Below are 18,662 nucleotides of genomic sequence, written 5' to 3'. Positions count from 1 at the left end.
ATGTGTTTGGAAGACAGGTAAAACATTGCAAGTGTTAGCATGGATGCTGCACACCAGCCTTGTGAAATACAGGGTGAGAGCCCCACAGCAATGTGGTCCAGGCTCCATGCACTTCCTCTGAACACAATTCTACACAAAGGGTGTGTTCCTTACCATCTTGCCACTGACTGTGGCCTCCAGAGAGTCCACCAGCTCAGCTGTGACACCGATGAGGTTGTGGTAGTCAGCTTGGATCTTATTGTACCGCTTCAGGTAGGTCATGGCCCGGCGCTCAGCCTCCACCAGCTGCTGGTGAAGCTGCTGCAGCAGTTCTAGGAAGAGAGTCGGCATTGAAGCCAAACGCAAGGACTGCAGCGGCAGCAAACTCAGAAGCCAAATAACCGTGCTCTTGTCCCAGGCTGCCCAGCCCTTGGCCACAATCTGTCCCAGCACCACAGAAGTGGTGACCATCAGAAGAAAGGAGTCTGACAGCAAACGCTGGCCAGGATAAGGGAAGAAGAACCCTTATTCACTGCTAGTGGACTGGGAACTCGAGCAGCCATTATAGGAAATGGGATAGAGATTCCCTGAAAACTCTCTATGACTAAGCTATACCACTCGTGAGCTACACCTCCAGGCCTCTGGCCCACCACAGAAACACCTGCTTATCCATGTTTACTACTATTCCATTCAGTCAAAAACAAGCAAAAACAAAATAAAAAAAGGAGCCCGCCTAGATGCCCATCGATACATGAATGTGACCCACGCACACAGCGGCAGCAATAGAACTGTGGGTTGATAGTGTATTTTCAGAAGTGGCAGGGCAAGTTCCATATGCTCAATCAGGATTAAGGATGTCATCTGTTACCAGGCATGCTGGTGCCAAATGCTTTTAATCTCAGCACTTGGGAGGCAGAGGCAAGTAGATCTCTAAGTTTAGGTCCATCTTGGTTTACAAAGTGAGACTGCCTCAAAGGAAAAAAACAGGGTGCCAATTATGTTTGGGTATCAGATACTGGTGCAGCAAGGCCCCCAATGAAGGAGCCAGAGAAAGTACCCAGGGAGCTGAAGGGGTCTGAAGCCCCATAAGAGGAGCATCAATATGAACTAGCCAGTACCCCCAGAGCAACTTGGAACTATACCACCAATGAAAGAAAACACATGGTAGAATACATCTCCCAACAACTGAAGGCATTTCCAAACAGAGCATCTAAGGCAAGACCAAGCACGGCAAGGCATGGCCACTGAGGCCTCTGAGGCTGTGTCAACCAGTTCTTACCTTACTGAAAGACAAAATGCTCAGGTGAAAATTATTGCCCATGGAAAAAATGCTATTTTATGTAAACACTCAAAGCTGGAATTATGTTCAATGTTATAAAAATGGAAGCTGCGCTATTAAATAATTCCCCTGCCCCATGCTGGTTGTGTGCTTGTACTGAACCAAGGCAGGTCCTTGTCTCTGGGCTGTGACTTGGCTGTTCCCCGTTTCTCTGTTTTTCTATCTCTTTGTTATCTCATATACTGGACATGCTGACACACCAGCCATCCTTAAGGAGTGGGCTCATGGAACTACACCGAGCAGGGTCACAAGACACTCTGAATATTTAGACTATGAAAGCCCTCATCTCTCCAAGACCACAAACTCTCTCCATCTCCACTCCCACAGCTTAGAAGCTGAGCTGGAAAAGCTGATCTCATGAAAGCTGTAGTCAAGGCAGCTCACCTTTGCTATTAGGTCCACTCTCCTTCTGGGTAAGGAGTCAGCTCAGGAAAATGGCCTGGGGCACAGAGCTCGGAGGGTGTCTCCTGCTGTGAGGCGGATGGAAGAGGCTGCTCAAGACAGGGAAGCAGAGAGCAGTTTCTCATGCTGCTCAGTTCCGGCCAGCACTTGCTCCAGCAGTGACCTCCGTGAGAACCTTGTGCTACAGACCTCCCAGACTCCACACTGGCCTGTCTGCCCCAACTTCCTAATATGCTGAGCTCATAGCTCTAAGGTGGTCACTGCAGTCCTAAAGCTTCAGCCCAAGGGCACAGACTTGGGGAGGCCGGTGGTGGCTCAGGCTGCACCCGGAGCTGGGCTGCCTGGCTTCCGATCCTTCATCCATGTGTCTGTCCTGCTCACGTATTTCTTCCTTCTCTGCTAACAGCTCCATGTGGACAGTCTGTGCAGGGCCTATTTAAAGTGATGTCTCGCCGGGCATGGTGGCACACGTCTTTAATCCCAGCACTCGGGTGGCAGAGGTAGGCAGATTTCTGAGTTCGAGGCCAGCCTGGTCTACAAAGTGAGTTCCAGGACAGCCAGGGCTATACAGAGAAACCCTGTCTCGAAAAACCAAAATAAATAAATAAATAAAATAGAGTGATGTCTCAGTGACTTTCTGTACATTCATAATTACACAACCAGCACAAGTCACCTTTGTTCTCTTTTTTCTCTCCTTTCCTTTCTGTTTATTTTCTTCCAGGGCTGGGGAAATCAAACCCAGGCCTTGTGCAGATCCTCTAGCCTAGCATGAAATAGCTTTGAGTAGATGACTGTCCACTAGGAAAAGACACATGGCCTTTTGGACTAATAACTGGTGGCTAATCAGTCTCCTATGGGTGGGTAACTGCAATTCTTCGAATGGTCCCCATTTATAGCTGTGACACTGTTCCTCTGTACTGTCAAGTGTCCCCAGTGGAAGTAGATTATAACAATGTCCAATTTCTAAAACTCAATGAGTTTGACACTTATGAAAGGCAAACATTATAGTATGTAAATGATACAACATAGAAGCTTAAGAAGAAGTCTGGAGGGCTGGAGCGATGGCTCAGCGGTTAAGAGCACTGACTGCTCTTCTAAGGGTTCTGAGTTCAATTCCCAGCAACCACATAGTTAGTGGCTCACAACCATTTGTAATAGAATCTGATACACTCTCTGGTGTGTCTGAAGACAGCTGCAGTGTACTCATATAAATAAAATAAAGAAATCTTAAAAAAAAAAGAAGTCTGGAACTGAATGACAAGTCCAAACATTGTGACCTCAGGGCTTCCAGATTATTCAGTAGCCTTCTGAAAAGGAAAAATTCTTCCAAGATCTTTTTTTTTTTTTTTTTGGTTTTTTTTTGGTTTTTTTGAGACAGGGTTTCTCTGTAGCCCTGGCTGTCCTGGAACTCACTTTGTAGACCAGGCTGTCCTGGAACTCAGAAATCTGCCTGCCTCTGCCTCCCAAGTGCTGGGATTAAAGGCATGCACCACCATGCCCGTCCCCAAGAAGATCTTTTCAACAGGACAGATTGTTTTTTTTTTTCTGTTTTCTCTGCCTAGACACAGTTTCTAGGCTGGTGACACCAAAAAACGATAGGGCTGGAAAGATGGCTCAGTGGTTAAACAACCTCCTGAAACTCCAACTCCAGGGTATCTGACACTTTCTTTTGGCCTCTGCAGACATCTGTACTAAGACACACACATAGCACACATGCACACACACATAAGGCCTTTCCAGTCATGGCAAAGCCTCCATGGATGCTTCATTTGACAGCTTGACAATGCAAAGCACTCAAGGCCAGTCAGTGCCCCTGCTGTAACACCCAGGGGTCCCACTCACTTCAAAAGGATACATAGATGGTTAAAAGCTTTGGTGTGTTATTGGCTTTAAAAATTAAAGCTAAAAACTTTTCCAGCTTCAGCTTTAATTCTGGAGTCCAAGAATCCTGGAGAAAAAAATAAATAAAATTAAACAAGTGAAGAAGATGTCGGCTTACTAAATAGCCACGGTACCACCAAAGCTGTAGCCGTAGGTTAAATAAGCCTGTCAGTTACAGATGCAGTGTCCTGCCAGGGTTGGGAGACGATGGAAAACAGGTTTTCCAATGTGTGACTGATTCATCTATAAATGATCCAAGGATCCACAGCAGGTCAAATAGCTTGCATATGACTGGAATATTTCATGGATTTAAACACAAGTATGATAGGAAGCCATATTAGGCTGAATATCAAAATTATTTCAGTGCACTCTGGGCACGCATACCATGGCAGACGTGATGTAGACAATTATTCCTTAAGTTGCTAGACAACCCCCAAAGAAAGGGAGCCCTTCTAGGCCTCATTTAGACAAGAAGAAAGACATGGTACAGGCTGTGACCTCATGTCACAGCAAGCACTGTGACACAATTTTAGTTCAATCTACCCTTGAAAATAAATTACTTATCTTAAATAACATCTACTAAGAAAGAAAATTTATATAAATTGTGAAAAAGAAAGTATGGCAATACATAATTATTGGGGCTGGAGAGATGGCTTAGTGGTTTAGAGCACTAACTGTTCTTCCAGAGGTCCTGAGTTCAATTCCCTGCAACCACATGGTGGCTCACAACCATCTGTAATGGAATCTGATGCCCTCTCCTGGTGTGTCTGAAGACAGCCTCAGTGTACATAAATAAAAAGAAAAAGATTTTCTAGAAATAAATAAATAAATAAATTATGTAAGTGTGTGTGTATGTGTATATATATATATATATATATATATATTTTTTTTTTTTTAACTTTCATATGTGCTGAGGTTTTGCTATGTTACTCAGGCTGGCCTTGAACTTCTGACTTTTTTTTAAATTTTTACTTATTTATATATATATATATATATATGATGAGTACACTGTAGCTGTCTTCAGACTCACCAGAAGAGGGCACTGGAACCCATTACAGATGGTTGTGAGCCACCATGTGGTTGCTGGGAATTGAACTCAGGACCTCTGGAAGAGCAGTCAGTGCTCTTAACTGCTGAGCCATCTCTCCAGCCTCACCCCCACCCCCCACTTTTTTTCATTTTTATTAACTTCTGATTCTCGTGAGTGCTGGGAAAACAGGCAGGCACCACCATGTCTGGCTTGAAAGGAGCACTCAGGCTGATAACGAACTTTATTGAGATCATTTTATTTCTATTCTTCAAATAAAAATAACTCCCACTTAAATTTATTTTAAATTAGGTTTATCCAATTTTTTTTTTTTTTTGAGACAGGGTTTCTCTGTATAGCCTTGGTTGTCCTTGAACTCAGAAATCTGCCTGCCTCTGCCTCCCAAGTGCTGGGATTAAAGGCGTGCACCACCACCGCCCAGCTATCCAATTTTTTTGATGTGTGAATTTTTTGCCTGTATGTGTATGTATATGCACCATGTGCTGGCCTGGTAGCTGTGGAGGTCAGAAGAGGGCACCGGATGCCCTGAAACTGGAGTTAGGGATGGTTGTAAATCAGCATTTGGGTGCTAGGAATTGAAACATTCTCTGTAAAACAACAAATGTTCTTAACAACTGAGCCATTTCTCCAGTCCCCAATCAAGATCTCTTAAAAACGATCAAAACAAGGGCTGAGAACGTGGTTCAGGTGGCAGAGGACTTCAGAGTACTTATCTAGCATACAACACATGTGAGATGTGACTCTCAGTAGTGCATAAAACTGGGCATGGTGGTGCATGCCTGTAATCCCAGCACTCACTAGGTAGAAGCAAGAGGATTCAAAGTTATCTCAGCTGTATGTTAAGTTCAAGGCCAGCCTGGGCTACATGAGACCCTCTCTCACAAAACCAAAAGAAGTACTTGGGACCCGTAAGCCAGTGAAACCGTTCTGGTGTCAGTTACTATTTCCTATAGCCCACAGACAGGCACTTTCCACTCAGCTACTTCTGACAATGTTCTGGAACCAACATGGCAGGCAGGAATACACACTCTCCAGGCGTGAAGTCCCTATTTCCCCTTAACTGCTCTTCTTGTTTCTACTGTTTTCAGCTTTGAGAAGATGACTTTCTGATTCTGATGAGCACTTGATCCCACACGTCTGGAAGACACGTGTGGGGAGCCAGGAGAAGTGGGCCAGCTCTGACGAACAGCCGGGAAAAGCCACTCATCCGTCTCTTCCTGTGCAGAACACAGACTTTAAAGTCAACTTGTGGCTGCTTGACTGTCTCCCGAGCACTAAATGCTCTGACCCTTCAAAATCACCATTGGAACGATACACTGCTGGATTACTATGGATGTGCGGTCTGGGCCAGGGCTCACCTCCATGACCTTCCTCTGTTTTCCTTGCAGAGCCTGTAAACTTCAATTCTCCCAGACCAGTCTCCCAGTGACTGAACCTATGGTGCTCTGCATGCTAAGCAAGGGCTCACCACTGAGTTACATTCCCGGCTTCCTTTATTTTTGAGATAATAGGATTTCATTAAATTGCCCAGGTTGGCCTTAAACTTCCCACCTCATTCTCCCTAGTAGCTGGGTTTACAGTCTGTACCACCAGGCTAGCCTTCTATCTCCCTAAATCTTTACCAGCTAAGCTTACTTAACTTAGTCTCCTGCATGAATAGGCACTCAGGAATGTTCTCTGAAGTAATTATAAGCATCCTAAGTATTTCTACAAAAAGATGTTCACGGACAAACTGAGTTTACAGAAGACACATTATGATCATTACAAAGAAACTGGGGGGCTGGTGAGATGGCTCAGTGGGTAAGAGCACCCGACTGCTCTTCTGAAGGTCCGGAGTTCAAGTCCCAGCAACCACATGGTGGCTCACAACCATCCGCAACGAGATCTGGCGCCCTCTTCTGGAGTGTCTGAAGACAGCTACAGTGTACTTACATATAATAAATAAATAAATCTTTAAAAATTAAATAACTGACTAGCTGGACTGGTAATGCACATTTTTTACATTCTTTTTGTTATTTATGTAAATTTATGTATGTGCCCAAGGAAGTGAAAGATATGTTAGCTCCCTAAAGCTGGAGTTCCAGGTGATTGTGAGCTGTCTGATGTGAATGCTGGGACTTGAACTCAGGTCCTGTGCAAGAACAATATGGGCTCCTAACCACTAAGCCATCTCTCCAGTCCATGATGTACAGTTTAATCATAGTACTGGGAAGGCAGAGCTCTCTGTGAGCTCAAGGCCAGTCTACTCTACATGATGAGTTCCAAGTTAGCCAGGGTGACATGACACAGTAAGAGCCTGTCAAGAAGAAGAAAAAGGAAGAGGAGGAGGAGGAAGAGGACAAGAAGGAGCAAGAGGAAGAAGAGAAGAAGGAGGAGGAGGAGGAGGAGAAAGATGACAAAGAGGAGGAGAAGGAGGAAGAAGCAGCAGGTGGCTCTCTATAAGTTCAAGATCAGCCTGTGCTATATAGCAAGTTCCAGGACATCCAGGAGCCAGGGCTACATAGACTTTGTCTCAAGGGGATAAAAACAACAAAGAAATTTCCTTTCCAGTTGATACTGTAACACAAATAATGTAAAAAACAAACAAACAAAACACAAACAAAAAAATGAAAATAACTGAAAACAAAAACAAAGCACGCTGATAAAATGAGGGCCATTTAAAATCTCTGAGTGACAAGAAAGGAACCGCAGAGTCCACAAATGACAAGAGTAAGAATCCTGAGAGTGGAAAACCCTCGACCCAGAGGGCTCCACCCTCAGTAAAGAGTCGGATGAAAAATCCACTGTTCAATCGGGACAGCAAGCCAGGCAAGCATCTAAGGTTTTATACTCAGAGGCTAAACCAAGGAAATGTATGGCTACCCTCATACAGACAGAGGACAGAAAACCTCGCTCAAGGCCAAATTAGTGAACTTTATCCCATGTGTCTTTACCATAATTTTTAAAATGGAAAAATAAAGGCATGGAGGACATAATGGAAAGAGTCATGGCCAACTGATCAGTTGTCCAGAGAACACAATAAAGAAAACGGAAGAGAGGCAAGACACGAAAAAATATAAACAGAATTTTCCAGAATTGTTCCAAGACACAGGCAGCAAATCAAGGAAGCTCAATAAACCCAAAGTAAATCAGGTATTTGATGCTGGACACACTAAAATGAAATTATACAACCTCAAATCCAGAAGAAAAGAAAAATCACCTTGCAACAGACAGGCAAGCTACTCCAAAATAGCAGCAAGTAAGAGAGATGCACGTTAGCTAGGTTTAAACATAAGTGGATCAGATCTTCAACTCTTATAAAGTATAAGCAGTATGACTGCTATGTATCTTAAAAAGTCAGTTAGGGGCTGGAGGGATGGTTCAGCAGTTAAAAGCATCATCCAAAGGTCATGAGTTCAAATCCCTAGTAACCACATGGTGGCTCACAACCACCTGTAATGAGACCTGGTGCCCTCTTCTGGGGTGTCTAAAGACAGCTACAGTGTACTTACATATAATAAATAAATAAATCTTTAAAAAAATGTCAGTTAGCAGGCCTTAGTGTTTATGACAACAATTATGTACCAAATTACAGCACAAGGAAAGTCTGTTAAAACAAACTACCTGAACACTGATTTGAAGTAAAATGTGTTTGCTTGGCACAGAGGTGGGGGAAGAGGAAAATGCAAAGGGAGGACACGAGGCAGCTCTCAGGAATGACTACTGCCACAATTCCGTTCCCTAATGGTGGAGACAGGGGTTATAACTATGCACACATTAAAACCCACAGAACTTTACCTTTCCCGAAGTCAATTTTATTTATGATATTTGAAAAACCCAATTTGACATGTGTGCATGGGTGTGTACAAATGTGCATAAGTGTGTGCATCTTACTGAGGATTATGTCAACATGTGGTTCAGGTCCTACAGATTATACATCATTATTTCCATTCTGAAACTACAACTCAATCTCCTTCTGCAAGCCACTACTAATGTCTAACTAGCCTGCTTCTATGTCTTGCTATGTCCCTTACAGGTTTATATATATATAAGCAAGAAATACAACCACAGCCGGGCGTGGTGGCGCACGCCTTTAATCCCAGCACTCGGGAGGCAGAGGCAGGCGGATTTCTGAGTTCGAGGCCAGCCTGGTCTACAAAGTGAGTGCCAGGACAGCCAGGGCTACACAGAGAAACCCTGTCTCGAAAAACCAAAAAAAAAAAAAAAAAAAAAAAGAAATACAACCACAGCTAGTACAAGATTAAAAAAGTAAGTCAAATGCTATTGCTATCTAACCATTCAGCATAATATTATATAAATTATGATAACTATATGAATTATAATTAAATAATAGTGAGAACAAATCTCAGTTTTTTGGGTTTTTTAAAAAGATTTATTTATTATTATATCTTAAGTACACTGTAGCTGTCTTCAGACACCCCAGAAGAGGGGGGTCAGATCTCATTATGGATGGTTGTGAACCACCATGTGGTTGCTGGGATTTGAACTCAGGACCTTCGGAAGAGCAGTCAGTGCTCTTAACCGCTGAGCCATCTCTCCAGCCCCCTTAGTTTTTTTTAAAGCATCATCCAGAAACCACCAATACAACAATGTGGCCCAGGTTGTGACAAGTTCCACAGGCAGCTGCTTACCTGGAAGAGTTCTTTAAATGAGGGGTGGACCATCGGATTGGGCACGAAGGGGAGGGCATAGAAGGGCAGAAACTCCGTAGTCTGGCTTAGCGCTGCCCCTTTTGTCTCCAGGTAGGTTTTGAAATAAGAAATCCTCTCATCTAGCTCCTGTTTGTCCTAGAAGAAGGAAGGCATGTGCTCAGGGTCTCTGGCCTCAGTCCTCCTGTTCACCCCGTCCGTCTGTGAGGCTCCTAGGTCCCAGCCACATCACCCATAGCTCCACCCGGCCCAACAGGCACACTGTTCCAGTGTCTAACATCACTTTGGACAGGAATGCCAGAGGACCAATTGGTATTTTATATCACTAGTACCATTTTCTCACATCCTTAAAAAGCTCCACAAACATCCTTTTCAGTGTTGGAAACAATCACCTCGCCTATCAGATGTGCCCATCACTTCTGCTTTCCAGACACAAACATCTGTCTGCATTCCTATGTTTCTAAAGGGGAATGACACATCTCTGTAGTTTCCTGACACAGAAACTAAGGATGGACCATGCGTGCCTCTATCACTGTTCCAAGCACAGCCCAGTTTGGGGAGTCCCTCCTCTCTGGTCCTGAGAAGACACTGAGGCTTTAGCGCAGGTATTTTTCTGGGTACTTTCTTCCCCACCACACAGATCTCACCTTCCTCTCCCCATCTCACTCAGCCTGTACTATGAGGTTCTCTCCTGAGCATTGGGCTTAGAAAATAGTTAAGGCTGACTTTCATATTACATCAAATAGAAAAAGGTTTAAACAGAAATAAGGTGGAACAAAACAACAACAAAAACAAGCAGCACAGGAAGTCTGCCCTGCTCACTATGTCATTTAGAGGAGCGGCCTTCCAAGAATGGCCATGTCGGGGCTCCCTCAGCTCTGCTCCCTCCACTGTGGCCCTGACGTTCCAATGAGTTCCCACAGGAACTCAGAGCAGTGAAGTGGGTTTGGCCTAATGCTGCTTAAATTATAATGTGAATTTTGGTCCCCAAAACTGCTTATAGGAATGTCTGCACGTAAGATACTGAGGGACCCTGCCACCAGTTGGTTCCGATAGGTAAATAAAGATGCCAGCAGCCAATGGCTGAGCAGGGCAAACAGAGAAGGGACTTTAGAATTCCTGGCTCAGGACAGAGAGGGGGTTGGGGGGAGGAGAGGAGCACCATGAGAGGGGCGTAGGACAGACTACACCGTGAAGGAGAGGAGGGTGAGAAGGCCGAAATGTAGTATAGAGGGAAAGCAGCCCTGTGGGGGTGGGAGGAGTGGGGGGCTGCCCAGAAGGTAACAGGGCAGATTAGGAGGGTGTTAATTCAGATATACTGGAAGGGAGTGTTTGCTAGCTGCGGGGAGGTTTAAAAGTGCCCAACCATTGAGCCAATCAAGGCCTATCAAATTTAACTGGCATGTGTGTATGTCTTTCATTCCTGAATCCAGAGCCCCCACCAGGAGCCAAAGCTGTTTAACTAATTCACTGCTACAGGGCAGTGTTCCTATGAGTGAGTGATCTAATGCCAGCTCAGTCCTCTGCTATTCCATCTGTAACTGGAGGCTCATCCACCGTGTGGGCTCAGCACTCCAGCTGTCTGCCTCGCTATCCATACCTCCAGCCGACCTAGGGAAAGGTAGCAGATGCTAAATTCAAGCCCACAGGCCTTCTCTACACACAGGCACACTACTTCCCCAATACTTGCATCGAAATGTATGGTCTAGGTCTTCTCTCAGACACACTGAGTTACCCGATAAAGCCAACTTACTCGGATGAGTCTCCAAGACTCAAACACCTGAGGTATTTAAAAGGAAAACAACTTTGATGGCAGAAATGACAAAATCTCCATATAAATTAGGAAATAATCTTCTGAGAATGAAGCCAAAAATCATTTCTCGGGGCACAAAATGCAACATGATAAAATGGTCACAAACCTACACCCATGCTTCCTTGAACTCCGTGAAGGCCTGTTAGCTAGCTTAGACTAACCCAAACCCTAAGCAGCCTACCGGCCTGCCTCTGCAGTACTTGAGAAGGTAGATGGCAAAGTGGATATGAAGGTAGAACTCCAGCTTCTGGGCCAGGGAGTCAGTGTTTCTGACGGAGCTAGGAACGTGCCCCTCCCACAAGTCAAAGAACGCCTTCTGGTCTCCACTGTCAAATGCTGCCACCAAATCCCTCTGCGGAAGAAGACATAAGGATTCAGGTCAAAGCCAGGCACGGTGATGGGAGGCAGAGGCATGAGCATCTCTGTGAGTTCGAGGCCAGCCTGGTCTACAGAGCGAGTTCCAGGAAAGCCAGGGCTACACAGAGAAACCCTATCTTGAAAATCCAAAGAAGAAAAAAAAAAGAACTCTAACAGGGCCCCTAATGAAGGAGCTAGAGAAAGTACCCAAGGAGCTAAAGGGGTTGGCAACCCTAAAGGAGGAACAACAGTATGAACTAAACAGTACCCCCAGAGCTCGTGTCTCTAGCTGCATATGTAGCAGAGGATGGCCTGGCCCTTGGAGAGGAGAGGCCCTTGGTATTGCAAAGATCATATGCCCCAGTACAGGGGAATGCCAGGGCCAGGAAGAGGGAGTGGGTGGGTTAGGGAGCAGGGTGTGGGGGAGAGCATAAGGGGTTTTGGGGATAGCATTTGAAATGTAAACAACGAAAATATCTAATTAAAAAATGCCTTTAAAAAAACTCTATAGTTAAATACGATGGATGCTTATTCTACCAACACCCCAAACTCACCACCCACTAATGCTAGATACCTACACACTCTTTCCCAGAGGTTCTGTAGGCAAGCCCTGTGACAACTCCTAGATTTCCAGCCTTTGAACATCCAACCTGGGCTCTCTGAGAGCATGAAATGCTAAGGTCTTCAAAACAGAGTTCTGAGGCTGGAGGATTTATGGGCATGAGAATGTATTCAAGTCTCCTTTGAGTGCTACAAACTTCCACAGTGGAGAACAACTGTCTCAGAATACTGCCTTACCCCGAGCTGCTACCATCCACTTAATACAAACCCACAACTTTTTAAAGGGAGCCCAATAATGAGTTTCTGCGTCCTCCAAACCAGCTTGGAAAAGCTGAGGGCAGCCGTTAGCCACTGGGTGGGGGTGGGGGGGGCGCTGCCAGAACAAAGCACAGGCAGCCATGCACAGCCCCCCAGTTGTCTGGGGGAACCTGGTCAGAGGCACCTCGTTTTCTTGTGAAGGAAGAATACAATGGTGAAGTGACTGCGCCCAGGGCTGTGCTGCTGGGCTAGCCTCAGCCCCATGCTCCCCTCTGCCGAGCTCCCCTCAGAGCCCTGCCAGGCACTCTGGGGAGGCCGAGAGTTCCGTGACTGTGTGGACGAGGTGAGTGTAGACTTACCTGGTATTTTAAGGCTTAGAGTCATGACACTTTTTCAAACATGTCTTGGCAGACTCTACATACCAAATGGTCCATCTACAGTTTATTCTAGATTCTACATTTGTAAATCTGAAACCACAGATTTGCTATGTCCTTACCATTACATCTGTACATGGAAATGGCCCCTGCTTTAAAATAACCTCTGTGCATAAACCAACCCACTGTACCTCTGGTTGCACACTGATCCTGTTAGCCGGGGTCACCAAGGTAAGAATGCATACACAGCACTAATCTCGGAGAGCACAGGGTGCTGCTGGAACGCGGCCTAAGAATGGCAGCTTAAGGCAACCGTCAGTTAGTAAATTTTGCTTAATTACTACTGCACACATTTTTGTGGTCTGAGTTTCTAATTACATCTATTTAGCAAGGCAGTGTCTGTAAGTGTATGTGCATGTGTGTGGTGTGTTGGCACATGTGCCTTAATGTGTATGTAAAGGTCAAAAGACAGCCCTTGGGAGTTGGTTCTCCCACTCCTGATCACAGGACTCAAACTCAGGTCCTGAGGGCTGGGAGCAAGTGTGCTTATTACCCACTGAGCCTGGATTCCCTTGTCTTGCTTTCCCGATCTTCCTGCCTCAGTCCTGAGTCCTGCGGACAGGGCGTGTGCCGCCATCCTCCTCTTATGCTCCAAGCTACTTGTCTGGGAACTCTATCAGTGGGGCATGATGACAGAGTGGTGTATGCTATAGTATAATATACAGTATTATCTATAGCTATTGACTGGATAACCAAGACGCATAAATATTGAACACACACAAACACCAGAAAAGAATACATGTTAGCAAAGATGGATAAAACTGAAAACTTTTACATTACTGGAGGGGGTTTTGCCTACATGTAAGTTTAGGCCCCATGCGCATGTGCATGTTTGGTACCTGCAGAAGCCAAAAGGGGGTGTCAGATCCCTTGAAACAGGACTTACAGATCGTTATGAGCCACCATGTGGGTGCTGGGAATTGAACCTGGGCCCTCTGGAAGAGGAGCCAGTGCTCTTAACTGCTGAGGCCTCTCTCCAGCCTTCTCTGTTGTTCTTTGATAGTGACCATCTTAATGTGATACATACATTGTGGTTCTTAGTGCATTCCTCTGATAGCTTTGGGTCTATTTTGATCTAACATGAAAGAACTTGCAGTTTTCTGACTGTCATCAGAGTCTTCCCAGCTGAAGCCAGGCGAGGCCTTACCTGGATCACGAGCGGCTTGGAGTCCTTCTTTAATGACCCACCGACAGTCTTACACAGTGGCTTTCCTTTTACTTTGCATTCTTTTGAAAATGTCTTCAAGGTGTCTTCAAATTCAGCAAAATCTAAATACTGAAAAAGAGGAAATTCAGGAACAAAAAAATAAAACCCAAATACTGTAATTAAACAAAGGTCAAATACCCTGAACACATACTCTCTAATGCAGGCATACAAAAGACCTACAGGAATATGCTCAAAACCACACCCATGAGAATGTCTGCCATCAGGAAGACAAGACCTGGGGATGGGTCAACTCATGGTGCTCTTCCATCACCTCTGACTCCCAGCGCCAGGATCAAGAGGCTCACAGCCAGAAGAACCAACCCCCTGGTGTCCACTGCACGTGCATGTGAATGCACACAGATGCACACAAACACATAAATCATAAAATAAAATAAGTCTTCAAAAAGACAAGTGCTAACAGTGACAAAGGAAGCAGAGGGAAGGGAACCTTCTATACTGCTGGTGACAATGGAGACCAACCTGCCTATGGATGGAAAGTAATGGGGGTTCCTTAGAAAAGTAAAGATAGGGAGAATAATAATAATAATAATTCATAATAATAATATGTGTAATATATATTGCATAACAAGTCATTCAACACAAAATCTGAACTAGGCTATGACCCAGCAATCTTATTTCTGGGTCTATATAGAAAATAAAATGTATTTCTACAAATGCTATCCACCCATAAGTATTTCTACAACATTATTCAATCACCCAAGACATGAAACGAACCTAAATATCCATCAACAGATGAGTGGGTAAGAAAATGTGCTACATACTAAGATTACAACCTTAGGAAATCCTGTCCTGGTAACATGGATGCATGAACATGCAATAGCCCAGGCAGAGAGGGATAACACTATACATACACGTGGACTCTAAAATCACACTTACAGAAGCAGACAGCACAATGGCAGTTGCCAGAAGCTGAGACAACGTTTTGGCCAAAGGATAAATTTCAATTATGCAAAATGAGTAAAGCCTGTGAGCTAACAGCCAATATGGTGGCTATAGCTAATCACACTGTGATAGCAACAATGTGAAGCACATTTGGAATTTGCTAGGAGCATTCTTAACACAGTCAGAGGAAGAAAAGAAGAACGGGAGGAAACATGGGATAGGTGTACTTAATTAGCCTGATCAGCAATCACATCAGAATGTCAATCAATACACATGTTGAAACATCCAGCCATAGATGTACATCTTTTTGTCAAGTACATATAGAAAGCACGTGCCCACGGATTCCAGATAAAAGTCAACCATTTCCTGGGGCAAGGCTATAGGTTATGAGCCACCCTACATGGGTTCTGGGAACCAAACCTGGGTCTCCCCATCAGCCCTAGGTGCTCTTAACCGCTGAACCATCTCTCCAGGCTCTAAGTCCCCATGTAGGTGTTGAGAATCAAACTTAGGTCCTCTGGAAGGGCAGCCAGTGATCTTAACCTCTGAGCCATCACTCCGGTCCCACTACATTTTAAAATACATGTTTTGGGGATCTGAGTTCCAATTCCAGGACCCACAGAGGGTGACTCACAAATGCCTTCAACTTCAGCTCCAGGAGAGACAGTGCCCCACTCTGGTCTCTGTGGGCGCTCACACACAATGCAAGCAGACATACAAACATAAACACACAAATAATCTTTTAAAAAAAAATGCTTTTCTGTGACTGTGTTTCATGTAAGTACCTCTTTCACTAATCCAAGTAATTCAGACTCATGAGCCAGGACATCCCCCATGGTGAACGGTTACTGGTAATTCTCACAGCAGAAACCTCTACGAGTCAAAAAAACAAAAAACGAAGGTTAATTTAAGCCACTGTGAAATCACAAGTGGGTGGCTGTGGTGGACACAGTAATCCCCAGGACCTGTGACTGTGGGGCAATGGGAGGTCACATGACCAGGGGGATTTAAAGGTACAGGTAGCGTTAAGATAACTAATGAGCAGTCCTTCAATCACAGAGATAAGCCTGGATTACTAGTGTATGAAAGTCCCAGAGGAAGAGGAGACAAGATGCAGAAAGAAGGTCTGGTCACGAGAGTCAAGGAGGTAAGGCAGGAGCTGGGAGGCAGGGCACTGTCCTCTAGCTTGTCCTGAAAGGAACAGGCTGCCAAGGCCTGAATCTGGCACACTCATCTGAGTCCCCTTAGTAGAGGTCCGATCAAATTCTTTATGTGGCTCTCCACCAGAAATGCTGGCAATCGGAAGGGAAGGGTGTCATGCACACATGCCTGTGACCCCCACACATGGAAGTGTTTCTGGGAACCTACAGATGGAAGCAGACTCCTTAGGCCCATCTCTCTAAGCCCTTGGTAGCTCTCCACTCATCTGCTGACTCGAACCACACTGCCAAGCGGAAACTCCCTGATGCCCACAATATACCTGCCCTCAGGGACCTGCATATCCACAGTTCTGTCTGATTTGATTGCTCTTTCTGCAAACATCTACATCTTGTTAGGTCTCTGCTTAAAGGTACCCACTCAGAGAGACTTGGGAAAACACCTCATCTGGCCCATTACTCTCCAGTCGTCTGTGCTGTGGATTCCCAGAGGAACTCCCCACTGGTTGACTCCCATGTCCTCTCACTGATGCTCCTGCATCAGAATCCCCTTCATAACTCAAGGCAAGCATGTTGTGTGGCATTAAGCCCCAAGATGCCTGTTAGACAGTCTGGTCCAGACAGGCCTGGAGCTGGATGGAAAGAGATTCAGGGAAGAGAATGTAAGCGAAAGCCCAGGTCACCATCTCATTAGAAACAGAGTAAAGGTTTGAAGAAAGGGGAAGGTAGGAACCACACAGACTAAGGCAATGTGGCAGGGTGCCCGGAATTCTGAGTTCATGGAGGCTATAAGGATGTACATAGGATGACAGCCAGTTAGCAGCACTCCTCCATGGCCTTAGCATCCATATCGGCTCACATGACCCGGATCCTGTCCTGCCTCACTTCCTTTGATGAACAAAGATGCGGAATCTTAAGCAAAATAAACCCTTTCTTCCCCTATGCTGTTTCTGGTCATACTACTTCATCACAGCAGGAGAAGCCCTAACTAGCACAGTTCCCCACCTCATGGGCAAACTCACAGTCTCTCCAGAGCTAGGATTAAATCTATGCTGATATTGCAGGAGAATGTGCAGGAGTTGGGCCTCTCCTTCCGAAGTGTGGATCCTGGCGTTCCAAGTCATCAGGCTTGGTCAGCAAGTGTATATCTCTTGAGAGTTCAAAGCAACCCTTGAACCCTCTGTGTTGGATGGATGTCCTGTCTCCTTAGTTCAGTTAACTTAGATCAAACAACCTCCGGGCTAAGGATCTACCTTGTGAAGAAAGAAGTAAATTGTTCGTAGTGTTTTGGCATGCGGTGACGATGCCATCTCTCCATCTGCGAGAGATTCAGGCCTACAGCTGGCTGGATAAGGAGAAGATGAATTTGTCCTGAAAGTAACATGCTTCCATTTAGATTCAGTGAAGTCTGAGAGTGTCCTGGGCGTTGGGAAGGAAGACTACTAATGAAAACTATGGGGAGACAGAGAGAGACCTAAATGCCCCAGGCCACGAGATCCTGCTGCCGATGCTCAGCGAGAAGGCCCGGGGCCACTCCAAGTCCACCCCACCGCAGCAGAGCGGAGTCGGGGGCTCCTGAGGGGGTAAGCAATGGGATGCTCAAGCGGCCGCCTCGGGCCCTGGCCAGGAAGGAACCGGGTTCGACACGGTGAGCCCTCCAGGCGAAGATCGCAGGGCTGAGTCAAGGGTGCAGCCGCAAGGAGGGCCGTGCTTACCTGCTGCGGGGCTCTGCGCTCACTCCTGCTGACCGCCAGCTCGCCTGCCGTCACCCGGGCAACCGCTACCGCTAGCCGAAGTCACGTGAGGCGACTCGGCCAATCTTGCTGGGCGAAGACGACACGGAGCATCCTGGGAGGGAGAGTGGGCGGTACCACTACGTGGTGAGTACCGGAAGTGAGGCCGTACAGGCGTGTGGCGTGCGGGTGATTTTAGTCTAGACTGCAGACGAACAATAACTCAGATCTGCCTATGTAAGATCCGAGCACCACACTTCCACCTACGACAGAGTCTTCCAGGGAGTATTAGAGACACTTTTGTCTTTCCCGTATGAATTTAGGTTTGTAAAACAAAACAAATTCGGAGGCCGGCGAGATGGTTTAGAGCTAAAGGCGCTTTCCTCCAAGCCGGACGAAGGGAGTTTGATTCCAGGGCCTATTCATTTAGTAAAGGAGCGTGCATTAAATACTACTCAGAGTTCTGGCCAGTCCACTGCCCTGCGTGTATTCAGAGCTACTGCTCTTTGGTCCAAAGTCAGTGTTTAAGGCCAGAGAAAAACCTTTCACTTCCCCTCGGAGTGCTGAGGCTTTGTGGTAGAAGTCTCTATATTACCACTTTCCAGGCCTTCAAAACGTGGGAGCCGCGCCGGGCGTGGTGGCGTACACCTTTATTCCCAGCACTTGGGAGGCAGAGGCAGGCGGATTTCTGAATTCGAGGCCAGCCTGGTCTACAAAGTGAAGGTGGGAGCCTCCCAAGGCTGTCCAGAGGACGTGGAGAAGGGAAGTGCCCTCGCTTTTGAAGAAGAAGGAGGAGGAAGGAGAAGAAGGAGGAGGAGGAGGAAGAAAGAAGAAGCAGCAGAAGCAGCTGCTCTAGGATGGGCAGAGGCCCTGTCTCCTGAGGTCTCTGCTCTGTCAATGCTTTTTGAGTTAGGATGTCTTCTAACTAAGGCTATATTTAG

General features: G+C 45.9%; 1 protein-coding gene across 3 annotated transcripts in view; it reads right to left on the bottom strand.

Moving 5' to 3' along the window:
* Armc9 (armadillo repeat containing 9) overlaps positions 1-17,788 on the bottom strand; it is a 127,553-nt gene extending 109,765 nt beyond the window's left edge. For all 3 annotated transcript variants that reach the window (XM_021162963.3, XM_021162970.3, XM_021162986.3), the window contains exons 1-8: positions 17,704-17,788; positions 15,617-15,704; positions 13,869-13,997; positions 11,293-11,463; positions 9,281-9,436; positions 3,576-3,668; positions 1,703-1,727; positions 154-311 (exon numbers count right to left, since the gene is read on the bottom strand). In XM_021162963.3, the coding sequence (XP_021018622.1) occupies positions 154-311; positions 1,703-1,727; positions 3,576-3,668; positions 9,281-9,436; positions 11,293-11,463; positions 13,869-13,997; positions 15,617-15,667 (783 nt within the window). In that variant the 5' untranslated portion in view covers positions 15,668-15,704; positions 17,704-17,788. The remainder of the gene's footprint in view (positions 1-153; positions 312-1,702; positions 1,728-3,575; positions 3,669-9,280; positions 9,437-11,292; positions 11,464-13,868; positions 13,998-15,616; positions 15,705-17,703) is intronic.
* Between the last annotated feature and the right edge of the window lie 874 nt (positions 17,789-18,662).

The sequence above is a fragment of the Mus caroli genome, unplaced genomic scaffold (genome assembly GCF_978045245.1).
Source record: "Mus caroli unplaced genomic scaffold, Mus_caroli_1 scaffold_1, whole genome shotgun sequence".
In the NCBI taxonomy this organism is placed as follows: Eukaryota; Metazoa; Chordata; class Mammalia; order Rodentia; family Muridae; genus Mus; species Mus caroli.
The sequence above is the reverse complement of the archived record's forward strand: the minus strand, read 5'-3'. Positions and strand labels throughout refer to the sequence as shown.